This window comes from Centropristis striata, chromosome 4, assembly GCF_030273125.1.
Source record: "Centropristis striata isolate RG_2023a ecotype Rhode Island chromosome 4, C.striata_1.0, whole genome shotgun sequence".
Lineage (NCBI taxonomy): Eukaryota > Metazoa > Chordata > Actinopteri > Perciformes > Serranidae > Centropristis > Centropristis striata.
In genome coordinates, this window is record NC_081520.1 from 4,349,974 (window position 1) to 4,377,699 (window position 27,726).

The 27,726-nt window shown below is 36.5% G+C and overlaps 1 protein-coding gene across 1 annotated transcript; it reads left to right on the top strand.

The window, feature by feature from the left end:
- Positions 1-26,932, top strand: LOC131969527 (phosphatidylinositol transfer protein alpha isoform-like). Its single transcript, XM_059330577.1, has 12 exons — positions 1-153; positions 4,025-4,055; positions 12,509-12,654; positions 14,412-14,503; positions 15,357-15,364; positions 16,488-16,559; positions 17,771-17,854; positions 19,792-19,869; positions 19,960-20,070; positions 22,254-22,376; positions 25,833-25,881; positions 25,960-26,932. Exons 1-11 carry the CDS (start codon positions 137-139, stop codon positions 25,875-25,877), a joined length of 807 nt encoding a protein of 268 aa, XP_059186560.1. The 5' UTR covers positions 1-136; the 3' UTR covers positions 25,878-25,881; positions 25,960-26,932.
- The last annotated feature ends 794 nt before the right edge of the window (positions 26,933-27,726 follow it).

Here is a 27,726-nt window from a genome sequence, read left to right on the forward strand (position 1 = left end):
GGCATCTTCCAGGAAGAAAGTCCTGAGTGAAGGCGACCAGCGGTGAATGAGCGGCTTCTTCTTCTCTCACCTTTTATAAAAAACAGCATTTCCAGGAGTTCACACTCTCTCATAAACTGCTTTGTGGACGGTCAACATGCTGATTAAAGAATTGTGAGTATCTTAACTTTCTAAATATGCCTTGTTGTTTTAATCCTGTGGGGTTTTTGTGCTTTGGGTCCAGCTCCTCAGCCTGGTTGAGCTGTTTGAACTCCAGTGTGGCTTTCTCAGAACTCCATAGAAACTTCTGTCAATTTAAAGTTTATTGCGTTTTAGTTAAAGTAGACGCGTGTTATATGCATTGCAACGAGAATGAGAGCGATTTGGTTGGAGATTTGTTGAATTCGGCAAGTAAAATAGCAATGTAACTCAACTCCCGTGACCGGTAGGTTTGGTTTAAACTGCTCTCCACCGACGTTAAATAACTTGCTGACATTAACGAGTAATCTGGTGAAGAGGGAGGCTCCGGGTGCGGCCAACAACCCCCACAGTTTAATTACCACTGACTAAATGTACTCTTTAAAGTATGCCGAAATGAAAAAGTGCAATCAAGTATTCAGAAAATAAAAAAAATAACTTTTTACAAGACAGGTGCGCGGATTTATAAGAGATGACAACTACAATTGGCAATTGTTTGGACAGGGTTTGGTTTTTTCTTAAGTTGGCCAATTATCACAAATCGCATATTTGTCTTAAAGGGCTCGGTTGAAGGAAGTGTAGCCTATATATTGATGACTCTTTTTTTTTTTTTTCCACATTCTTGAAACTCCTGAGTCAGGCAGTTTTATGGCAGTCATGTCATATGCACAGCAGTACTGGAAGCACATCCAGTAGCTGGCTGTCACCTGACCGTAGTGCAAAGTGCATTAGAATGTTAAAGCTATGTTCAATTATTATGCGAAGAAAATAAGAGATATTGACCCTTTTAGTTGGACATTATGGCTAGTCTTAATAAACTGTGCAGTGTTTCTGTGAGTGCTGGCTAATGTGTATATGTTTTTCATCACACCAGCTATCATGCCTGGAAGGCTCCTCTTTCACTCTGATCTGTTCTAATGAAATATTCAAGCCCTGCTAGACTGGCAACAGGTGGCGATTAATTGCCTATTGTGTATCTAGGCACACAAGAGAAGGATACATACACACAAAGAACACACACAGCAAGGTTTCCACCAAAAATTCCAGCTTTATTTGTTCTCTTTTTTTTATTTCAGTGGCAGTCTTGATTACAGTTTTATAATTTCCTCTTCTCTAGGTTTCACTACCAGATAACCAACAGTCCTGCCACTTCCCATGACTAATTTGATATAACTATAAATCAATCAGTACAAAAACTAGGACTTTTTTTGCTCATATGTGACTCAGATCTGATTGTGATTTGTGACCAGCACAAATCACACCAAAACGTTTTTTTCTTCCCTAATCAGACTGGGGCCTCTTTCATATCTGGTCCTAAATCAGATCTGATGTTTTCTAATGATACATCAGTCTGAACAGTCACTTTTTACGTCACCCTAGAGCGACAATCATCAGCTGGCAGCCTGTGGAATAATAGCCCCATGAATTCAGAAAATGTGAGGAGGAAAAAAATGCATTCTGGTATTCAGCTTATTAACAATGACGTTTCCATAATCACAAATCACAGTTTTTAACCATCACTCCTCAGTGAACTGCCTCCTTGGTGGGAGTTTGAGAGCTTTTTCTAGTTATCATTATGGATTTCCTATTTTCTTATCTGTTGACACTGATATGGGCAAATAAAATAGCATTAATTAAGTAACAGTGAAAATATCAGTAACAGTAGTCGTGTTTCTATCAACTAATTTCTCTCTGCATTTTGAAGATTCTCATGAGAAAAGCTTGATGGAAACACCAAAATTCGATAAATGCAAAAGTTTTTACGGTTGCTTGAGGTGGTTTAACTAAAAAAATAGTTAATGCACTACACGGGAGATGGAAACGCTTTTTTCTAAATAAATTCTAACGTAGCAAACATCTTACTCACATGACTGATCAGCTGTTTCCTCTGACATGAAAGAACAATTAGAAGTTGCCCAATTTAATCAATCTCTCCATTTTCTCTTCTGGGTCGCCAAACTCGTCTGATTATCACCCTCTTTTTTGTTGTTTCTCTTATTCTTCTCCTCTTTACTGACAGATTAGCCTAAAACAATACATTACACTGCCATCTTCTGACCAAAGTACCTTCATACAGCTTTGTTTATTATTCTAAACCAGCTGATGGAAACGTCCCTAATTGGCATTTTCTTTAATGCGACATTTCAAGATGTCACATCAAAATTCTCTTTGACTTTAACAGAAATATGGATAACTAGGCATAAGTACTTTATATTTTCTCTATTTGAAGATCCGGCACCATGTTAACTTCTGTACACAGCGTGCTGCGTTTGGCATTTTTGTTATTATTCTTCTGAGCAGGCAGGCAGCTCAGGACTATGAGAAGTTCACACTGGAGTCTGATATATGCCACATAATAATATAAGAGTATAACTGTAGATCAGACTCCTTTTGTCCCTTTTATTTAGGCGTCTTTATTGTAATTCTGACGGTTTTCTGCTTGTTGAATGTTGAATTAAGATGAAGCAGAATGTTTAAAATGAGCAAATCAGATATCTTATTTTATCCACTAAACAAAAGATTTAGCTAATGTGACTTTATATTTCCTGTACATTTCTTTCTCAGACTGTATGCTGACGACTCCTTATTCTTCGTTAGTCATAAACTGAATATACGATAGTATCTTTGCATGAAATATAATAAAATACCAGCAAACAAAAACATAAAAACTGAGCAAATCTGACCTGCAGTGTGAACGTAGCCTGAGGGATATTTATGTAGAAGCCAGATTTCTTAAATTAAACCCACACCCTCTTAATTAAGCTGCAGGTGTTCCTTCAGCTCCGTTTGGTTAAAGGGACGATTTTACAGATGTAGTAGTTTAATTTACTCATCATGTGAAGTATTGCCTCAATAAAACAGAGAGGAGCTTCACAAAGGTGATTAGGAGGTAAGAAGGGTCTAATCAAAGCCGCATTATGGGAAATGTAGGATCCAGTGTTTTGAGTTTGACTCTTACTATGTACTAAAAGTAAGCATTGCTCACGGCTGCTGCTCCGTTTTTCACCATTCTAATTTATGGAAGTGCAAAATCAGATGTTTTTATAGCACCTCTCTGATATAGCAATTTGTGATTATGTGATAAAAATATAAAGTTGCATTAATGGAAATATGAAAAAATAACAAGTTAACTAGATGAACCTCAAAATTGTACTTAAGTACAGTACTTGAGTAAATGTACTTAGTTACATTCCGACACTGACATTTACAGAATTATTTTTATTATTTTCTAATATTTAATTATGCACAGTCAATTTTTTGGATTTGGTAACTGTTGAGATTTGCACTTTGCACTACAGTTTGGATTTAGTGTTTTTAATTTTGTTGTACAAGTTTTATTGCATGTATAATCATATTTTCAATAATATCGTTATTGCAAAAATATCCAGAAATATCGTGATATTCTTATTTATCATACAGATATGATGAGAGTGGTGTTAAGCTTTTCATCCAACTCACAGCAATAAAAATGTCCAACTATACCTTTAAATTCCACATCGAGAAGCTGTTTTGATTTTTAGGTTTGACTTATTGTTTCTAATTTAAATCTAAAGTTTATATGATCTCTGCTGCACTTTGTATTATCTATAGTTTTACTTCCATTTTATGAATTGAATGCTTTTAATGTTTTAATATGTTCATTTAATGTCTGTTCAATGTGAAGCACTATACAAATGAAGTTGATTATAAATATTATAAAAGACAAAATGATGATATGTTTGAACAATGGCAACAGGTCTTGTCCACTTCCTGCAGATCAACAATATATTTGTCATTTTTGTACTTCCTGTTTCATTGCTGACTGTGATGTAAGTTCCCTAATGCCTTTTGTTCTGTTCTCTTCCAGCCGAATTGTTCTGCCCATTTCAGTGAAAGAGGTAAGGACTCATCTGTTTACTTTCATTAAATCAGGGACAGTACGCAAAGTCATGTCTTCCTATAAATGTCCCAGGTTTAGCTTGATGTCTCATATTCACCACAGTGCAAGCTTATTTGCTACAAAATACTACTTTGTAATCTACTTACAAAAAAGTTTGGACACTGTGTAAAATGTAAATAAAGTCAGAATGATTCAGATTTCAGATTTGACTTTATTAATCCCACAGTGGGGAAATTTCTTTGTTACAGCCGCAAAGTTTCACACAATTTTTAAGATAAAGATAAAAAATAAACAATCTAAGAAAATACATTTAACAATATACAAATATACAATAATAATAATATACTATATACAACTTAGTGCAAATTTAAGTGGAGAAATGTGCAGATTTATGCAAAAATGTTCAAGTTGTGTTTGTGTTGTACATCCAATTCAGAATGAGAGTATATATTCACAAAAAAGTGTCCCAGCATTAGATATCTTGTTTTTGTGCTATGTTCAATGGGATGCATTCTGTTTTTTATCATGTTTTTCATAGTGTCCCAACTTTTTGGGCTCTCTGTTGGCCGTTTGGTTTTGTAATTAACTGGGACGGTCGACAGTTTTAACCCAGAATACCTGCACAGATTATTTATTGTAAGAACAGTTGCATAAGACATAAAATACTTAATTTTCGTTGTAAGAATACAATGAAATGTTGTATCAGCCAGCCCAGCAGCAACTGAATACAAAAATAGGAGCAACCAGGTAACAACAAGGTAAAAAAAAAGAAAAGAAGAAACAATAAGAGGCGACACACCTTCGACTGGATGCAACGTCTGTGTGTTTTGAAAAAAATAAAATTTTACCCAGCCCCCACATGGAAGAATTAACAGAAAGTAAAGTTTAGCATTGACGAGATCATCCAAAACACAAGACCTGAGCAAGGACATTTTTTTGGTTGTTTGTTGATGTTTTTAAAAAAATGTTGATGCACTTAGTGCAAAGGCAATTATCTACAGTCAAAGCCAAGAGTTTTAACTTTTAGACTGTTTTTATTTCATATCTCTATCTGCTACAGAGGCTGACAAATAAATCATTTAGGGAACACACTGTGTAGTTTTTCAGACCACTTAGGTTGTTTTGAAACAATTTTGGGGTTTTAGAGGGAGTTTTTCTTGGCATACTTGGGTCTTAATGGGTTAAAAATGAATATATAAATAAAGTTAAAAATAAAAAAAAAAGTTGGGTATTTCATATTTCAGCAGAAATAAAGTGCAGATAGAGCTACAATTACATCTCTGCATTCACACTAGGTGCGTTTCCATCAGCTAATTTCTCTGCACAAGATTTGCATGAGAAAAGCTTGATAGAAACACCAAAATTTGATAAAACTTTCAAAAATCCATCCATCCATTTTCTTCTGCTTATCCGGGGCCGGGTCGCGGGGGCAGCAGGATAAGCAGGGCATTCCAGACGTCCCTTATTTTACGCTCGCTTGAGCTGTTTTTTTTGTCTTTTTCGAAAAAAATAGTTTTAAAAAATAGGAAACTATTTTTTCAAATAAGAAATTTGTTGTCCGACTATCTTTCTCTCTTCTTCTCCTGTTTACTGATGGATTATCCTACAGTAATACATTACACTGCTTCTTCTATCTAAATTATGTTTCTGCTGCTTCGTTTGTTTGCTCTACACCAGCTGATGTAAACGTCCCTAATCCGCACTTTCTTTAACGCAACATTTCAAGATTTCACTTCAAAATTCGCTTCAACGTTAATGGAAACACAGCTTCTGATTTGTCACGTCTTCCTCTACAACATGAGGGTCCTTGTGGACCATTTTCAGTACTAGATCTTATTTTTTCACTCTGACACTAAATACTCATCGGATTGTTGCTTAAATATCTCCAACCTGTTGAAGAACATACTTTAGTTATCAACATGCATCTGATCTCCCTGACTGCAGAGACGATTAAAGGCATTACAGAGCAGATAGGATTTTACAGATACTACACTAAGTGGCTACCACTCAGCACACTCTGTGCCCTGCACTGTAAAAAAAATCTGTTGTTTTTACGGTAAAAAACGGCAGCTGTGGTTGCCAGAACTTTACCGTAATAAATATGGTGCAACTTTTTGTAATATTACGGTAAAATGATATTAGCACTGTTGATTTCACGTTTAAGATTGCCATTTTATTCCATGTTTGACCGTAAAAAATAAGAGTTTTTCCATCAAAAGAAACGCTGTTCTGCCATATAATTGACAAGAAAATACTTTATAAATGCTGCATGAATGAAAGATTTTACCATTAAATATTACAGTATATTTTTGTTAGAGATATGGTGTTTAGTACATTTAACAGTGAGACAAAATATTTTTACTAAAAATAAATGCAAAAATGATGGCTTGTGTATATATATATTACAGTTTATTTTTGCTACAAACACAGTACCAGTATATTTCACAGTGGAGTAAAGTATTTTTAAAAATTAAAAAATACTGTTTTGGCTGATATATACATTTACAGTGTTTCATTGTTACTGAAACTGAATTAACCCATTTATCATTTTACGGTCTTTTACTGTCATGGTTTAGCAGTTTTTAACCGTAAAATCTACAGATATTTTTTACAGTGTGACCTGCTGCTGCAGTAGAAACACTTCACTATCAGGTCCAGAATGTATTTAGCCTTCTAATCTACCACACTGTTCATGTTATCAAGAGAGCCTGTGCAGCCTCTTTACCTTTCACCTTCATTACATTTGTGCTTCATGAAAGATCCATCAGGTTTTTTATTACCTTCCCCACCTTCCATTTTATTACCTAAATGGCTCATTCTAGGTTTTAATCCTAATGTTGCATACAACACTAGGCTCTTTTGTTTTTCCGTTGCTTAACACGCAGCAGAAACCAGTATTTCACTAAGCCCTGTAATCACAGTTTGCTGTATGACCGGCTTTTCCTCTGACCCCTTTCAGTGTGAAGTGTCGGCTGGATTCCTTAGTTGAGTAACTAAATGTCACAATTCTGAGCTCTGGATGAGGAAACAGGAGAGGGCTCTGTGTCCTGTCATATCTGGAGTTATTACATAATGTAAAGGATCCGTTTAACTGTTTATTAGTGATCAGTTGAATAAATGAGAACTTCAGATTGCTGACCAATTAACCCATTGAAGCCTGGAAAGCGGATACGTCGTTTTGTAGTATTTGTATAAGCTCTCAAATACTTTTTGGATTTCATTTCTATCTGCTACAGAGGCTGAAAAATCTATTATTTAGTAGAAGCCTTGACACTTCTGTTGAATTTCCAGAAAAACTTCAGGTTTTAGGGGCTTATTTTAAAATCGCCCAGAGGTTTTACAGGAAGTTTTAGGCGTCAATGGGTTAATCACTTTTTATTTTCAGTTATGATTTTGGCTTCCAACAAGAACACAAGATAAAATGTTTCTTTTGTATTGTTATAAGTCCAGTGCACCCACACCCTTTCCTCTACAGAGTTACTGACAGGAATATGTTAAATATAGCTCAGCAGCATGTTGAATACATACGAATATTAATATTATTTCTATTGCAGAGTGCGGTGAATTACAAAGGAGAATGATGCTATGAGGCCAACAGAGCAGAGATCAGGCCTAAAAAAACAATTCTTGCATAAAAATGATAAAAGACAGCATGAGAGCAATTAACAGACAATCTCAGATACAGAGGAAACGTAATTAAGTAATAAAAACATAATTAAAAGGTAAAAGGACAACTATATAGAGAATAGAATAGAATAAAAAAGAGTAAGATGGAGTGTTTAAGCGTTGCAGCGCACCACAATGTATTTTACATATAGAAAATATTTTTAGTTTTTCAGTAGATTGTAGCAGTGCACATTATTTTATTTTTTTCATTTTATTTGTAAAATGTAATTTACTTTTATTGATTCTTTATTATTTTTGTTTTTTCAGTTTAATTATCTAAAGATCAAGAAATCCAAATAGTTTTCAAAGTCTTGACCAAAATAATTGTAATAAGGATTTTTGCCGTAATCAAGCAGCCCAAGCTTTGCACTTACATAAAGTTAAGGGACTCCCAAACAAACAAAAAGCTCAGTAAAATGGGAGCAGCAGGAGATAACTGGACTTTCAGGCCCAAAAACCTGATCCTACACTTCCCATAATGCACCTCAGTGGCATTAACCCATTGAAGCCTGGAAAGCGGATACGTCGTTTTGTAGTATTTGTATAAGCTCTCAAATACTTTTTGAATTTCATTTCTATCTGCTACAGAGGCTGAAAAATCGATTATTTAGTAGAAGCGTTGACACTTCTGTTGAATTTCCAGAAAAACTTCAGGTTTTAGGGGCTTATTTTAAAATCGCCCAGAGGTTTTACAGGAGTTTTAGGCCTCAATGGGTTAATTGGTCACATCGGTCACACTGTGGCTCAGTTGGTAGAGTCGGTTGGCCCCCAACCGAAGGGTTGGTGGTTCGATCCCTGACCATGGCAGCCTACATGCCGAAGTATCCTTGAGCGAGATACTGAACCCCAAATTGCTCCCGATGCTGTGTTCATCGGTGTGTGTGAATGAATTCCCAATGGTGGCAGGTGGCACCGTTTAGGGTAGCCTCTGCCACCAGTATGAATGTGTGTGTGAACGGGTGAATGAGCGCAGTCTGTAGTGTAAAGCGCTTTGAGTGGTCGCAAAGCGACTAGAAAAGCGCTATATAAGTGCAGGTCCATTTACCATTTACACTCCAGCAGCACTAGATTTGACTGTTGTTGTCATTATAAAGCAATCAAACGTTTGTTCACAGTCCACACCTTGTTTTGGTGACGGTGACGTGAACCCTTTTCTCTGACAAACTGGACAGACGGCTCTTTGCCTCAACATGTCCAGTATTGATGACCACCTCCCTCCTGATTCAGCTGTTAGCCGTTAGCTGCCAGTGTTGTGCTCCCCTCCCTGAGGCGGCTCATAGAGGCCGGGAACACGTCGCACCGTTCATGACAATGAGAAGACACACTGGTTCTACACGACAAGCTGCATTCCTTAGTTCCTAGTCACAGTGACGAGGCTGAGCATCCACAGCTACTGAAACACATCTCTAAAGCTCCCTATACACCAGAAGACTTTGAAAAGATTTGGAATTTATCAGCTGGAACTATCAGCTCACACCTGCTCACGTCTAAAGTGTTGAGAGTTTTTAGTCTCACACTGAGATTTTAGACAGACCTTTAAAAACACAATCATGCTCAATGAAGAATTTTAAATGTTGGTGACAAATATAACATCTAGGCGGTAAAATGAGGAGAACATCTAGTTTGATATTTTTATACTAAATATATTTGACCTTATCTCCAGTTTTACTTGGACTATCATCATCAAACAAAAACTGGCATGGAGTTTCAAGACAGACCTTTAGAGGGAAGCTGCAGCACAACTTTTGCCAAAAGAGAGTGAAGACCTTTCTGTAAAATATGCTGCTTTTACTGTCTGTCTCTGCTGTTACTGTCCTCTTTGTGCTACTGGGTTAACTCACTGAATGCAAAAAAAGAAAAAGACATGGTAAACATGGTCCAAAAACAACAACTTGTGATGTACTCAGCCTTTAGCAAATATATCACCCAACCTGAAAAAGACAACCTGTTCCTGCAATTTAATTATTTATGTATTTTCAGTTTAAACACACACAGCATTTTTGTCCATCTTGTTCAAGTTATGGCATATGCAGGAAGCGATCTGGTTGCAATTTGGTTGCAGTCTAGGTGTATAAAAGACATAAAAAATAATACATTCCAACACACATACATACAACAGATCACAGCCTAAATGTATATATCTAAAATAAAACAAAACAAAAACAATAGTGCAACAGAAGGCAATTCCAGGTGAAGTGTCAACCACATACACTACTGGTCAAAAGTTTTAGAACACACCAACTTTTCCAGAATTTAATTGAAAATGATGCAGTTTAATGTCTCAGTGTACTCTGAAATTAATGCACATTTGCAACATTTAAAATTCTTTATTGAGCATGATAGTGTTTTGAAAGTAAAAAAAAGATTCAAAATCACATTTTATGTTGGACTAAAGGACTAAAAAAAGACACAAAAAGAACCAAAAAAAGACACCAAAAGTCACAAAATTACTAAAAGTCACAAAATGATTTACAAAGACATGAAAATAATTCAAAAATAGACAAGACTCCATAGAGTTAAGTTGTTAACCCATTTCTTGTTCCCTGAAAAAGGCCTACTTGTATAATTCTGAAATGTACATTATTTTTCAGTTTTGGTTAAGCTTACCTTTTTTTATTTACCTCTGGCAGTTCACCACTTACGTTTGTACCCTTTCAAGCTGTTCATTTGACGTGAACTGCTTGAATTTCAATAAAAAAATGGAAAAATTGGGGTGTTCTAAAACTTTTGACCGGTAGTGTAGGTCCCCAACATCAACAACAACATCATCATCACCATCATCGTTCCACCAGGTTCAGTTCCCTCATGGAAGTGGGGATGAATGAATTTTCTGTATTAGTGTTTGTGTTCAGTAGGAGTGTGTGGGCCTGGCCTGGCTCGCTAGTGATGTGAGTCAATCTTGCCAGTGTCACAACCCTTTTGCCTGACTCAGGAATAGGAGGAGGAAGAAGAAGAGGAAGCAAGGGGGAAAGGTTAAGAAAAGGCTGACTCTGCTGGTTTTCTGATGCTGATGTGTGTGTCTGGCATAGCTAAAGGAAAAGCCAAGGTTATTTCCATCAAGGGTAAACCGAGGTCATGGTGATAAAGATTCTCAGCAGGGGTCTTAGGACCTCTCTTTCCCTTCTGCTCTGTCTCTCTTGGTGTACTATTGTAGTATTTTTTATTTTGCTGGTTTAATAGAGTGTAAACAGCCATGGACCCCTTCGTTACCAGCAAAACAGCCAAAAAAATGAGTCTGTGCACTACTCTATAAAGGGGATTAGGTGAAGTTACTTTTTGACATGTGGCACACAAGTTACAACTCTATCTGACCAGTCAGTGTTCTACATGGATGAGCTCCACCTGCTAGTCAGGCTCAGCTTGCTTGTGTGACTGAAAGAAAACAAAATATCAAGTACTATCCAAAACTTTTGCTAATGGAAAACCAAAACAGAGTAGACAGGGCAACATCGTGTTTCTGTTCTCCAGATGAATCCAAGTCCAAAATTCACCCTCCCTTTAGTTAGGTTTTGTCGTCATCAGTTGGTTACTAACTTTTAGAGCCCTACCAAGGTGGGATTTTTTTTGCCCAATGTCTGTTTCAGGCTACGTTTACACGAGGACGGTCTGAACAGAAGACACAAAAGTGGCGTCGCGTCTTCACTTTTTATTCCTCGTTTAGACAAGCATTTTCGGGAGGAAATCTGCTGCATACGGTGACGCTAAAGTGTGTGAAATTCGATTGTATGCATGCCAGGCGGCATCACTTAAAGCGATAAGAGCATCTTTGGGCATGCAGAAGTTTTCACGCCACACATTTCCATCAGCTACTCCTTCCACCAAGTTCTCCACCATCACTAGATCTCCCAGGTCTCGTTCACAGCCGTCTGGCTCGCCTCCCACGAATTGCTGCATCCAAAATGTGATGGAGGTAATTCCAGATCCTTCTCTGTTCACTAATACTATCTGTACATATCCTGTACATTTGGTGGAAAGACTCCTGTAAGTTTATTAGAGCTGCCAGAGCAGCTTGAAGGTCCGACGCATGGAAATAATCCCACATGTTTGTTTATTTCCTGTACTGGAGCATGTATGTGACGTAAACACATACGTGACGTGAGCAGATCAGATCAGAGTTTTGCGTCTTGGCAGTGTAGACGGACACGCTACGGCGGAGCGGATTTAATTTTTCCACTTTGGAAGGTGGTTTCAGATTTTTGCGTTTTTAAGCCCCCAAAACGCCGTCACCGTCTAAACGAAAGGCACTTCAGATAAAATATTTTGTCGTTTTTACCCGCAAGTGTCCTCGTGTAAACGGGGCCTCAGAGGGGAAAAATTAACCAAACATGGAATGAAAATGGAGCTGGTACTCAGCAGACTGTTCTCCTACACAAATAATTTTATAAATAATATTGTACGTATATAATATTACATGTTCAACCAATTCTAGAAAGGACCTTAAATTAAAAATGCCAAACATTAGAATTGATCAGTACCAGTCATCTGCTGACCATTTAAATAAAAAATAAAAAAATCCCAAAATAAATCGATAAATCCATCGTTCTCTCCTAACTTTGAGTCATTTAATGCTGGGCAGGTAGAGAACAGTGAGTTTCAGAACATTTTTGCTGAAAACTAGGTTGAGAGGCTGTGAGCCCAAAAAACAAAACATTGAGCTGAAAGAAGATAGTAAGCTGAAGGACACTGCAGAGCTGCTGATAATTCTCCATGCTGCTTTTTGACACTGTATGAGATTGTTGTTTGAATTCATAACTGTAATGACAATCTCCTCTCTTGTCCCTTCAGTACCAAGTGGGTCAGCTGTATGCAGTAGCAGAGGCCAGTAAGAACGAGACGGGTGGAGGAGAAGGTGTGGAGGTGCTGGTCAACGAGCCCTACGAGGAGAATGGAGAGAAGGGACAGTACACCCACAAGATCTACTACCTGCAGAGGTAGGCAGCTCAGCTTTCTACTACATGCCTCACACTTTTAGACTGTATGGCTTTGTTATCAACCTGGTCTCACAGAAATCCGTGAAATAGCCACGGATTTCGCTTAACTCAAAATCCGTGGAATAGCCACGGAATCGCTCAAATTTCCGTGAAACTGACACGGATTTCGCTACAATGCAAGTTAATGATGTCATATCCCGTGGCTATTGGTTTGTTCCAAGTCACGTGACTTTCAAGGTCCCAGCGGTCAGAACAAAAAACATGGCGGACAGTTCTCTCATTTTTAGTGAAAAATCAATATTTTGACATAGTTTCTGCAGAAAAATGGATTTTGATCACATTTCTAGCGAGAAATATATGTTTTATTTTCTAAAAATTCACTCAGTGAATGTACATAATCACTTTGTATGACTGTATATGACTGTCATTAACTTGCATTGTAGCGAAATCCGTGTCAGTTTCACAGAAATTTGAGCGATTCCGTGGCTATTCCACGGATTTTGAGTTAAGCGAAATCCGTGGCTATTTCACGGATTTCTGTGAGACCATGTTGTTTGTTATTGTTGTATGCTTCATGAACAGGGGCTATATGATGCTTGCACACTTCACCTGCTTTATGTAAATTTGCAAAAATCATAGGACTTGGTTAGCCTGGGTATACCCATACTGCCTTGCATGCTCGATTTCATTTCGAGCTGCAAAAGGGTCTGGAGACTACGGCCGTTTCTTAGCCCTGTTTTAGGGATCCAATCACAGAGCGGGGAGGGACGGCAAGACGATGACGCGTACTACTCGACAGATGGAAGCTTGTAGTTTTGTAGTTTTCATACAGATCCAACATGGCTGCAGCAGACGCGAAACTCTCTTTGGATCTAGCTGTAGACATTGTTTTAAATAGTTTAGAGCAAAAGTTGATTTTATGTTTGACTTACGGTTCCTGTTTCACCACCAAAAAGGATGTTTTAGCCTTGTTTCCGACAGGATTTGGCCAAAGCCTAATCTACCAACTAGCCCCGCTACCGCTCGCTGCTGTAACGCCGGTGATCTGGCTACGAGCCGGGGGACAGCGAAGCCCCCAGAGACCCGCAGCAGCTTGTTTATTGGCCATAAAATCAGTGGATGTGTGTGGCTGAATGACATGAGGGGGAAATAAGACGTAAAAATAAAGAATCTTGCAGAAAGCGAGAACTGGAGAAGCAAAGCAGCAAGCAACACTCTCTCACAGACACACACACACACACACACACACACACACACACACACACACACACACACACACACACACACACACACCAACACTGCCGGTAGACTGTGAGCAGCCAGAGTCAGAACATGCTGCAGAAAAACATTGCAGAAGCAGAATTGAGCATTTTAGTCCCAAAGTAGAGATGGGCTAGTCTGGCTATGTAAACATCAATTTCTGTCGCTCTACATACGTCATCTGGTATAACTGATACGATTGGCTAAGAGCTACCTACAGACGCTTATGATAGACATTCGTAGCGCCCAATAAACGGCTCTGGAGGATCGTAAACCACGCCTCCTTTACGGAGAAATTAATGGCTGGTGTCCAGACTAATCTCATTTGTGATATAGTCTGGCGTTAGCCAGGCTAGGACTTGGTAGGATTATAGTGGAAACTGACACCATTAAAAGAACAACAAAAGTGTACCTTATGTATCCTCTGTAAGTCTCTCTTCATGAATAGATGCAGCTAAAATATTTGGTGTTTGTGACGCATCTTTGTGTCTCTGCAGCAAAGTCCCAGGAGTGATCGCTAAGCTTGCTCCAAAAAATTCTCTAGAGATCCACGAGAAGGCCTGGAATGCATATCCTTACTGTAAAACAGGTGAGTGAAAAGAACTTTTTAGAGGTTAGTACTGACTTGTGTTTCCATTGTATACTGCCCTACAAAGTCTAACTGCAGTAACTACAAAGTTTTAGATTTCAATTTTGCTTTATTTCAGAGAAACAATTATATAAAAACCACAAAAGCCAAGCAGTAATGGCACTTATACTAATTTAAACATGAAAAAAAATAGAAATTGTAAGTTCATTTGAAAGGGAAATTAGTATCTAGATAGTGAAGTAAAGAAGTGAGATAAAATTATATTAAGACTAAAATATAACATCTCTTTATAATATTAGGTCTAAAATATGCACATCTTTGAAAAGAGTTATTAAACACTTTTAAATACACTAAAAGACAATCAATTTGCAAATGTTTATTCACTGAAAACAAAATATGAGACCTGAAAGAAGACAACACTGTAGTTACTCCACTCTATTTGTGCATTACTATTAGAACCTTTTACAGCAATGCAGTAACTACATTTTTGGGGTCAAAGGTCAAATAAATAATCACAATTTTTGAGCATAATAATTATATCATCAAAACATATAGAAATAAGTGTCATATCACTTATCTACATATAAGCCATTTGGCTGGCCAGTTAAAACACGTTAAAACACTTAAAAGCAGTTTTTCTCAGTTTCACCCTTTGCGTAGTTACTACAGATAGACTTTGTAGGGCAGTTTAGTAAAGACCAAGCCCAGCTGTTTGCTTACAGTTGCATAGTTACAGCGTGATTTTTGGAATTTACCAAATGAAAAGCTTGATGCTGGGTGTCTCTATAACCTTGTTTCTCTTTCTGTTCCAATCTCTTTCGTCCATCACCGTCCACCTTTTCTTCTGATGCAGTGCTTACAGTAAGTATATATTTTTTGGTGTTGTTAATCTTAGTGTGGACATTAATGTACAATACAGTTTCACAAGCTTTAATATATTTCATTTGTATACACTAGAGTGCATATTGCTGTCTGAACCAAGGTTATTATAGTTAACGAAAACTAAAATTGAAAAAACATTTTCGTTAACTGAAATAAAAGTAAAAACAAGAGTTTTTAAAAAAACGATAACTAACTGAAACTGTATTGTGTGGTTACAAAACTAACTAAAACTAACGATGATAGTGAAAATGTCCTTAGTTTTCGTCTTTGTCAACTTTTTTCATTCATAATTCAGTGTTTCTATTTCAACATGCAGGAACACATGGTAAATATGTTTATTGAGACTGGGATGTCTACACTCCAACCAAAATACAAAACACCCCGAACTGTAAGAGTTAATAACCTTATTGAGGCTGAGATGGATAAACCAAAGGAAATGAAGGCACATACCCATTACAAAAAACTAAAACTAACACTAAAACTAATAAAAACTAAACTAAAACTAAGCATTTTCAAAAAATATAAACTAAACTAAAACTAAAAACGTTGTGAATTTTTGTTTTCAAATTCAGTTAGTTTTAATTTGTTTTTAGAGTGAGTTTGCTAGTTTTGATTAGTTTTATTTTTTGGAAAATTTCCTTGTTTTAGTTTAGTTTTTATTAGTTTTAGTGTTAGTTTTAGTTTTTTGTAATGGGGTATTTTTTGGGTGCCAGATTCAATAAAGTCACAATAAATGTTTCTTTTATTTCCTTTGTCTGATCCATCTCAGCCCCAATAAGTTTATTAAGTCATAAAACCAGATAGATGAAATAGATTTCATATCAACCAAAAAGGTTTATGTATGAGAAAAGTTGACAAAGATGAAAACTAAGCACATTTTCATTATATAATTTTAGTTAGTTTTGTAACCACACAATACAGTTTCAGTTAGTTATTGTTTTTTAAAAAACTACCGTTTTTATTTCAGTTAACAAAAATGTTTTTTCCATTCTAGTTTTCGTTATTTCGTTAGTTTTCGTTAACTATAATAACCTTGGCTCAAACACGCTCACAACTATGTGATTCTTGACTGACCCACCATGTATCTGTCCCATGCCTACAGAGCGAGTACATGAAAGATTTCATGATTAAGATTGAGACGTGGCACAAGGATGACTATGGTGACCAGGAAAATGTAAGTCATGTGATCTGGTTCTCACTTTCTTCCATATACAGCAAATCTATTTCATGTATAGTTACAGATCTATGACTGAAGAGTTGGGCTTAATGATGAGAAATAAGCATTTTGTTGTAGAAGATCGAAGGTTGTGAATGGAATGTCATTGCTGTTTCGACAGATATTCAACGTCCCAAGTTAAACATTGTAATGGCTTTGTTAATGACTTTTAATCTTTATGTGAAACATGCAGCTAAGGGCATTTCAGGCCTAAATACACTACTGGTCAAAAGTTTTAGAACACACCAACTTTTCCAGAATTTAATTGAAAATTATGCAGTTTAATGTCTCAGTGTACTCTGAAATTAATGCACATTTGCAACATTTAAAATCCTTTATTGAACATGATAGTGTTTTGAAAGTAAAAAAAAAGATTCAAAATCACATTTTATGTTGGAGTAAAGGACTAAAAAAAGACACAAAATGACTAAAAAAGACACCAAAAGACACAAAATGACAAAAAAAAAGACAAAATTACTTACAAAGACATGAAAAGAATTCAAAAGGCCTACCTTACCTACCTTAAATACAGGCCTACCTGTATAATTCTGAAATGTACATTATTTTTGTTTTGGTTAAGCTTACCTTTTTTTATTTACCTCTGGTAGTTCACCACTTACCTTTGTACCCTTTCAAGCTGTTCATTTGACTTGAACTGCTTGAATTTCAATAAAAAACTGGAAAAGTTGGGGTGTTCTAAAACTTTTGACCGGTAGTGTACATTAGGCACACTCTCTAACAGGTAAAATACTGGGTAAAAATTATGTTCTCATCAGCCAACAATGTGCTTGTTTGTTTTTATTATTGTTATTTTACCTGATAAACAATAACATGTTAGCATTGTCACTGACCTATCGATGTCAGCATTAGAGCTACTGATGATTTGAAACGAGTCCCACCATCATCAGAACATGCTTCTTGTTCTGCTCGTCAGATTTGTGCTGTATAACTCCATGTCGCTCGCTCCAAAAGATTTATTTAGCTTTTCTAATGCAAGCACACTGGAAGAAACTGGAGAAAGACTACTCGATCCTTGTTCTGTGCTAAAACACATTACAAAGTTCACAAAAATCCTGTTCTTGTGTTTGCTGGTGCTAAAAATAAAAAGTCTGATGCCTTGCTTTTACCAGTCAGTGGAACTATCTTGTTTTGATTTTTCCTCGCTGCAGGTACATGGACTGCCAGAAAACCAGTGGGAGAAAGTGGAAGTAGTTAACATTGATATTGCTGACAGATCTGCCATCAGTGCAAAGGTAAGGGGAAAAATATTTTGTTTTTTGTAATTGCTTGTAGCTCATTCACGCCCTACCTACCACCTGACACAGTGCAGCTGCCATTGTTAGTTTCAGGCTGATTGTCATTTTCATACCAGCACCCACGTTGTATCATTACATTACAGAGATTTTTCTGCTCATGCATCTTAGTGTTATTACATCTTCTCTTTTATTTATTTATTTGCTGCTATTTATTAGTGTATTTATATTTATATATATATATATATATATATATATATATTTTTTTTTTTTTTTTTTTTTTTTAATTATTATTATTTTTTATTTATTTATCATGCTCTGGTTCTTAATTATTTATTTATTGTTTTATCTTTTTTGTCTAGCTTTTTATTTTATTTTTTATATATATATATTTACTTTCCATTGTCATTATTGACTTTGCACTTAGTGCAAAGTCACTTAAAGTGCACTTTGCACTTTATTTATTATTATTATTATTATTATATATATCTTTTATCTTATTTTTATTTATTTTATCTTACTTTATTCTTTATCTAATTTATTTCTAAGCTGCCTCCAGTGTTTACTCACTGCTCCATGTTGAGATGGCAGTTCCTCAGTTTGTGCTTTGTTTTTAGTAGGATGGCTGGGATGAAGGTGGGTGGGTGTTTGTTTTTATGTTTCATCATCTTTTTATCATTATTACTTTCTCCTTTTTTATTTATTTATGTAAAGCGCTTTGTGTTGCATCTCTCTTGTATGAAAAGTGCTATACAAATAAAGTCTGATTGATTGATTGATTGATTACCGAATGTACTTGGGCCCATTTGTGCACCCATAAGGTGTGGTCAGGTGCATCGCTATTTTTAAGGCAGCAGAAAGCTATTGCACCAGTGACTTTAGACCAGGTTTTGCAGTATTTTCCTGTTATTTAAATGCACGTTATTTAGATAAAGTGACATCAATCACTTATGCACGCTCTCTTTGATACATGCAAAAATACACAACCTCACTGGACTGTCAGTTTGTCTGAATAAACACTACTGTTCTTTGTGCATGAATGTGTTCAACCTGAGTCTGGGGGGGAAATGTTGCTCCATCAGGATCTGCCAGGCACACGTGGAGGCAGAGGGTCCATCAACCAAGGACCACTTGTGTCCCCCAGTAAAGATGAAGGCTGCTGTAATCTTTGTTGCTGTCAGAGTCAATGCTGCACTGCCCTTCTCACTTTGCCCGCTTCTCTAATTTGCTGATTCAGCAGTTTAAATAGAAATGTCCAGTTGCACCAGTGGTGGGAGAAGTATTCAGATCTCTTACTTAAGTAAAAGTACTAATACCACACTGTGAAATTACTCCACTACAAGTAAAAGTCCTGCATTCAAAACGTACTGAAGTAAAAGTAAAAAATTATCAGCATCAAAATGTACTTAAAGTATCAAAAGTAAAACTACTCATTATGCAGAATGGACCCACTCAGATTGTTTTATATATATCAAGTATATTATTGGATTAATATTATGATGTATTTGATCAAGTTAGGGATCGTTTTAACTATTTAATATACTGTTACAAGGTTTAATTAAAAAACAAGTCAAATCACTTTAAATGTATTTTTTTATGTTAAATCTCGACCTGTAAAGTAACTAAAGCTGTCAGCTAAATGTAGTGGAGTAAAAAGTACAACATTTGCTTCTAAAATGTAGTGGAGTAGAAGTATAAAGTTACATAAAATGGAAATACTCAAGTAAAGTACAAGTACCTCAAAATTGTACTTAAGTAGAGTACTTGAGTAAATGTACTTTGTTACTTTCCACCACTGAGTTGCACCTGGTTTTTATAGGGAATACGAGATGACTGTGATAGGTTTAATATACCCAAAACATACCTAAATGTATAGTTTGCTTCATATTTGTTCATGGCTACTGTATATCATTGTCCTGCTTGCATTCACTCTGCAGGACTACAAACCAGAACATGATCCAGCCATCTTTCATTCAAAGGAGACCGGTCGGGGGCCTCTGAAACCTGATTGGAAGGTACTACACCTCTTGCTGCTCTTTACTGTGGCTTACCTAAAGAACTTTTTAATGTATTTTTATGTGATCTGTGATTCTGTGTGTTTGCAGGAAGAACTGGCTGCTAACCCCGACCGTCCTCACATGTGTGCCTATAAACTAGTGACTGTTGAATTCAAAATGATTGGACTATCGGGCATTGTGGAAAGCACTATCCAAAAGGTATAAAATGTTTTAGTTGTTTTTGAGGAGAAAATAAGAAGATTGATGTATTTCCTCCTGGTGGCCAATATATGAATTTCTGCACGGAGGAACATTTATATTACAGTTTTTCTCAGTCGCTTTGGTGCATATCTCGCATCACTATTAGCATTTGCATAACAGTTAATACATTTCTCAAAACAATTAGTACAAACTGCAAAACCTCGTTGATAACCTGTAAAAGCGGGTCACTTAAAATCGGTCACCAATGCAAAAAAAGTCTAGGTTAAGCTACCTGAAAATGCTCCAGACAGCACTGTATACTATTTACACAGCCATTTGAAAACTACAGTAAAGTTATACATTACTGTATTTAGTGAGGTAACTGAGTACAACACACTGAATATGTATGTTTCATATTTTTATTGCATATGCTCTTTACAATTCTATTTTACTTCACAGCATTGTGCAAACCAAAGTAAGAAAATATACTGCTGACTCTACACCCCGAAAAAAACCAAAAACTTTTCTTACAACGTGTCATTTTAGCTCGTTACAGTCAAATAACTTTCTTGTTATTACACAAAATCAACACGTCTTATTAAAGAAAAACCTCTATTAATGACATACTGATGTCTCAGCAACTAAAGGCAATATTTTGAGTTAATTTTATTTATCAGATTATGATGTCTTTTCTTTCTTTTTGCTTATCTTTTATTATTATTTTTTGCTTTATTTTATCTTAAGCAATTAACAATAAAGATTTACATTTTTGCAATTATCTGGAAAACAGCCAAGAGTCAATAGTCTTTAATCATTTTAATCCAATGGACAATTTGTACGAAACTGTGTCATAACTTTGTCAGGATAATCAACAAATAATATTAATAATACTGCTGACTGTACAGCTTGAAAAAAACCCCTCATTTACTAAAAAAAAAAAGTCTCTTTGGGTAGAGCTGTGCACAGCTGTAAACAATATTGCTGTAAATAACGGAACTGAATATACAACATACATAGTACTGTAAATCATTCACGCCCATCCAGAAGTTCCTCTCTGTCTGGCCACATAGTTTCATCTACATCACATGCAATATCATCTCTGGCGATGCGGCGATTAAAGTTTCTCCTCGAGTGGTGAATCCGTCCTCTGCAGTGAAGCTGAGGTTCACCTGAGATAAATTATTCAATTCCGGAGACATTTTCAGGAAAAAACAAGAATTTAAAAAGAATATATAAAATTTACTTGACAGATTTTGACAACTAGTAAAACAATGAAATGAGGACTATTAGTTTTATATGGAATGACTTTTCAGCATTCACAAGTATAGTTAATTTTGACATAAGCAATGATAATATTATGAAACAGCAGAGTTGTATGAAAGCACTTGATGACTGTCCAAAAGCATTTGTAATTTGTTGTAATGAATGAGAAACTGCTACTATGATGAGCAGTGGTGGAAAGTAACTAAGTACATTTACTCAAGTACTGTACTTAAGTACAAATTTGAGTTACTTGTACTTTACTTGAGTGTTTCTATTTTCTGTAAATTTATACTTCTACTTCACTACATTTTGAGGCAAATATTGTACTTTTCACTCCACTACATTTAGCTGACAGCTTTAGTTACTTTTCAGGTCAAGATTCAACATAAAACATATGATCAATTTAAGGTGATTAGACTTTTTTTATTTGATCAAATCTTATAACAGTATATTAAGTACTTAAATGAGCCATATCTTTACAAAATTAAAACCCTGCTTACATAAAATCATCAATACAAATAATGTAATAATATATTTAGAATATATAAAACAATCTGAGTGGGTCCATTCGGCACAACAAGTACTTTTACTTTTGATACTTTAAGTACACTTTGATGCTGATACTTTTGTACTTTTACTTAAGTTCTGAATGCAGGACTTTTACTTGTAGTGGAGTAATTTCATAGTGTTGTATTAGTACTTTTACTTAAGTACGGGATCTGAATACTTCTTTCACCACTGATGATGAGCACCAATGACTATATGTTGTGGAGGTTGAACCAACTGTGCAAATGTTAATAGTGATGTGAGAAATGCAACAAAGGGACTGAGACAAACAGTAGTTAAAATACCACAATATTGTTAATTTAATAGCAGGAGGACACAGAGAAACAGACAATAATAACTGTCTTTGTCACACATCTGCCCTGTGTGTTCAGACGGAGAAGCGTGTGTTCACCCACTTCCACAGACAACTGTTCTGCTGGATCGACAAGTGGATTAATCTGACGATGGAGGACATCCGACGCATGGAGGAGGAGACGAAGGCGGAGCTGGATAAGGTGACTGAGCACAGTACACTGTGTGTCCCTGCACCACTGCAGGGATTACAGCAGAGCCACCCGTTTTAGTGCATAGCACCACGACAAAGTCCTTGCTTTTAACAAAATCCATTTCATGTATCAAGATATTTTCATGTTGTAATTTTTGATAACAATTAAGTGAACATGTGTTTTTTTTCCAGCATCAAAATTAACAAAACAATATAAGCAGTACAAAAAACAACAATGAAAAAGAAAAGAAAAATACTAAAACTATCATACCGTTTGTATGTTAAGCGTGACATAAAGTCCAGCCATATGGCTTCAATGAGAGAATATAATACAGTGGATCTTTAACACACACACACACACACACACACACACACACACACTTACTTAAATTTGGGGGTGTCCCACAAAGATATCTACGGTCAGGGCCATAAATATTTGGACATTGACACAATTTTCAGCATTTTGGCTCTGTACACCACCACAATGGATTCGAAATGAAACAATCCACATGTGCTTTATGTGCAGACTGTCCCCTTTAATTTGAGGGTATTTACATCCAAATCAGGTGAACGGTGGAGGAATTACAACACGTTCTGTATGTGCCCTCTACCTTTTTAAGGGCCCAAAATTAATTGGACAAACTAACATAATCATAAGTCAAATTGTCACTTTTAATACTTTGTTGCACATCCTTTGCAGTCAATGACCGCCTGGAGTCTGGAACCCACATACATCACCAGACACCAAGGTTATTATAGTTAACGAAAACTAACGAAATAACGAAAACTAGAATTGAAAAAACATTTTTGTTAACTGAAATAAAAATAAAAACGACAGTTTTTAAAAAAAACGATAACTAACTGAAACTGTATTGTTTGGTTACAAAACTAACTAAAACTAACTACAATTATAGTGAAAATGTCCTTAGTTTTCGTTTTTGTCAACTTTTTTCATTCATAATTCAGTGTATTTATTGGAACATGCAACACATGGTAAATATGTTTACTGAGACTGGGATGTCTACACTAGAACCAGAATTCAAAACACCCAGAACTGTAAGAGTTAATAACCTTATTGGGGCTGAGATGGATAAACCAAAGGAAATGAAGGCAAAATTTATTATGATCTATTTGAATCTGGCACCCAACACATAGCCCATTACAAAAAAACTAAAACTAACACTAAAACTAATAAAAACTAAACTAAAACTAAGCATTTTCAAAAGATAAAAACTAAACTAAAACTAGAAAACTCACTCTAAAAACTAACTAAAACTAACTGAATTTGAAAACAAAAATTCACAACGAAATTAAAACTAAAACTAATGAAAAATCCAAAACTATTATAACCTTGCCAGACACTGGGTTTAATGCCTGTTGATGCTCTGCCAGGCCTCTACTGCAGCTGTCTTCAGTTCCTACTTGTGTTGGCGCATTTTCCCTTCCTTTTGTCTTCAGCAGGTGAAATACATGCTCAATTGGATTCAAGTCAGGTGATTGACTTGGCCATTGCAGAACATTCCACTTCTTTGCCTTAAAAAAGTATTTTGAGGGGGCACGGTGGAGTCTGTAGCGATGTCGCCTCACAGCTAGAAGGTCCTGGGTTCGATTCCCGCCAGGGACGCTGTGGGCATTGGAGGCCTGTCCCAACCTCCATGTCTCCAGCGCCCGTGGTCGGCAAAAGGGCCTTTCCCTGTCCCTAGAGCAGGGGTGGGCAACTTTTACTAACTAAAACACTAAAACACTGTTGGCCAAAATAAAGAGAAAATCGCGGAATGGAGCCACAAACCTTATATTGAGCCTAAAATGAAAATTAAACAGCCTAATAAGTCTAAATTAGCCTACCAACATTATTAAAAGTCGTATTGAGGATTTATTAATATGATTTTGAAAACTAGTCTATCTAGGGGAACTCAAAACTAAACTGGGAAAACTTAAAGGTTAAGGTGCTGGACTTTTCGACTTTGAAGCACATTTTAGTTGACTTAAATGTCAAAACTTTTTTAATAACCTGTAAAAAGGCTATACAATTTTACAATTGAGGAATACAAATAGTTTTTTAGTCTACACCATTGATAAATGAACATTTTAATGTAAAAATATGTATATAATTTTTTATGTCTCAGCCACGGGGGGCCCCTGCAGGCGGCCTAAAGAGCCACATGAGGCTCTGGAGCCACAGGTTGGCCACCCCTGTCCCTAGAGGATCCCCTTACAGGGACCTCTCACAAAATGTAGTGATCCTGGTCGCTATAGTGGCTCCCTCTGGTCGGCCTGATGGGTTGGAAAAGAACCGGTGGGAATAACGTGATCATCCCACGCGCTACGTCCTACCGGGGAAACTCCCCCTGTCAGGTGACAAGAAGCGGTCTGCTAACTGCTCATGTCTCGGAGGAAGCATGAGTCTAGTTCAGGGCTCTCCCCAGGCTGACAGAGACAAGGTAGTGCCCAGGATCATTTACATTTACATTTAGTCATTTAGCAGACGCTTTTATCCAAAGCGACTTACAGGAAGAGTAAAAGCAAACAATCAAGGTATAGTGCAATAAGAGCTATTAGTGCATCAATAAGTGCTAGTGACAATTCTTTGAGGAGTAGAATTATCGTGTGGTGCTAGGAGAGAAGATGCTCTCTGAAGGTCTTCAGGAGTTTTTAAAGGTAGAGAGGGACGCCCCTGCTCTAGTAGGAACTGGTAGTGTGTTCCACCAGCGGGGAACAAGAAGTGCAAAGAGTCTGGATTGTCTTGGACCAACGGGGGGCAGAGCCAGGCGCCTTTCATTGGAAGAGCGCAACAGTCATGAGGTAGCATATGTCTGAATCAGGGCGTTCAGGTAGGTAGGAGCAGTACCAGAGACAACTTTGTAGGCCAGCATTAGAGATTTGAATTTGATGCTTTGGGCTGCAACAGGTAGCCAGTGGAGCTCATGTAATGGGCAACTGGCACAGGGTGAAAAATAAATGGGTTACAAAAATCGTGGGATTAAAAAAAAAGTATTTGGTTGCTTTCGCAGTGAAACGTCATCCAATGAGTTCTGAAGTATTTGGCTCAATATGAGCAGATTATATTGCCCGAAACGCTTCATAATTCATCCTGCTGCTTTTATCAGCAGTCACATAATCAATAAATATAAGAGAACCAGTTCCATTGGCAGCCATACATGCCCATGCCATTACACTACCAGCACCATGCTTCACTGCGGTGGTGTGCTTTGGATCAGTTCCTTCCCTTCTGTAAACTCTTCTCTTCTTGTCATTCTGGTACAAGTTGATCTTTGTCTCATCTGTCCATAGGATGGTTTTCCAGAACAGGCTCAACTCATCACATCAACTCAAAATTTTGCCTTTAGTTGTTGATGTCATTATGATTCTCTGAGACATCAGTATGTCATTATTAGAGGTTCATATGCTGAATAAAAACTGGTATTTGTGTTCACTTCTTAGTAACGTGTGTCTTTCTTTATCACAGATGAGGGTCAATGAGGAACGTAAAGGCATGGGAGCTGAAGGCTAACCCAGTGAGTATCAGACTATTTTGTGAGATTTAACTATTGTAAATTTGAATGATCATTAACATGTTCTGTTTTCCTCTTCAGATCACTCTGACACAAGAGGATTTGACTTCAACCAGCGAGCTCAGACTCCTCTCCTTGGACACTGGACCTAAAAGAGCTTGATAGGCACAATCAAGAATCCCACACTACATCCCATTAAATCTACTCTTAATAAGAGTTCCTTATTGTAAAGCAATTGTGTGTATTTATCTACTACATTCAGACACAACTGGTTGGGGAGTGTGTTTTGAGGATGAAGCATTCTTGAATATGCCTATTCAGTCCTCTTACATTTTAAACATTAGGGAACAAGGTGTGGGTCATCTCTGAGGAAACATTTCTGATTATATTTTCTTGAATTTGCAGTTATTTGGGTTCTTGTTCTTTCTTAAATTTTGTATTTTCCAGTTCTCAGTGACTTATTGTTGGTTTTTATTTATTGTTAAGACTTGCTTTATGTCCACAAAATGTATTTTTCTTTTTTTAATTGACTAAAATAGAATAGGCGTCAGTGCTTTTGAACAAAAAAAAAGTTTTTTTTTACCTCACAATGTGCACTTACTACTGGAACTTCCTCCACCCCCCAGTGTTTAAAGCTTCCCCAAATAATTTGACCCATAATAACCTGATGGTTGGAGGCATTGCAATAAAAATACAGCTTATGATTTATGAAAATTAATATTTAGGCTACTTTAGAAAAGGCTCCATCAAAGACATTTAATATACTCACATATTATATAATATACTGTACCTGCTGCTTGTTCGGTGGTCAGTTTAGTTTCCTACAAAGATGCCAGCTGCTGGTTTGTAGCTGTTGGTTGAGGTTTTGTGTGTTGGTGATGATATTGTGTAAGAACCTTAACTCTGATTTGACATAAACAGTTTTGTCTGGAGTTCAAATTATTTGTCCTACATCATTGTAAGTCTTGTCCTGTATTGAATGAAATAGCCTGGATTTTAATGTTATGAGCTATATGATTCTATAGTATATTAAAAACAATGTATTTGTTCCTCACTTTTTTGTACATTTTTGTAAATTGTACTTCTGCTGTCGACAGATGGAAAAAAAATCTGAAAAATAGGTCCAGTGTCCGAAACACTCACATCCCATGGTTTCCTTTTCTGTTTCATTAAGTTTGGTGTCTTTCTAATGTTTTGTAGTAAATACTGTTGTATGTTTCACGACAAGGAATGCTGTTTCAGTCATTGCCAGTTGCAACTGAACAGGAATAACAAAATATGCTAATTACAGTTCCCTATCTGATACATCCATTAATCACTTGTTTCGTGGTTAGAACTTCATCCATTTGGTCCACACTGCAGAAAAAGAAAAGTTGGGTGAACTCAAAATTTCAAGGACAATTAAACTAAATATTTTAAGTTTTGTTTTTGAGTTTGCTCAACTCTGAATTCAGATTTTTGTCAACTCAACTGCAAGTTGTACTAACTTATAATTTTAAATTGTAATAACTTTTAATCCTTACTTCTGCTAACTTCTGCAATGTGATGAATTGGCACCATTAACAAGCAGCGCCGCTAGCATCAGTTAGCTGCTAGCATCAGTTAGCCGCTAGCGCTAATGACAGAATTTAACCGATTTCCCGCATTTCACAACAAAGAAATAAGAGTTAGCAGAACTATTGTCCCTTGTTTTGAACCCCAACTTAAAGATATAAGTAACAACAACTCTCCAACTTGTTTTTGAGCAGACAACTGGCTTCCTTTGTTGTGCTAACTTACATTTTTGCCCTAAATGTCAATCATTTATATTTCCAAGTTTTACCAACTTAAATCACTGTTTTAGGCCAA

Bases quoted from the DNA above. Each gene is read 5' to 3' on its own strand.
- LOC131969527 (XM_059330577.1), top strand. The intron at 16,560-17,770 runs GTAAGTCATGTG...TCCTCGCTGCAG, and splicing joins ACTATGGTGACCAGGAAAAT to GTACATGGACTGCCAGAAAA. The intron at 20,071-22,253 runs GTATAAAATGTT...CTGTGTGTTCAG, and splicing joins TGGAAAGCACTATCCAAAAG to ACGGAGAAGCGTGTGTTCAC.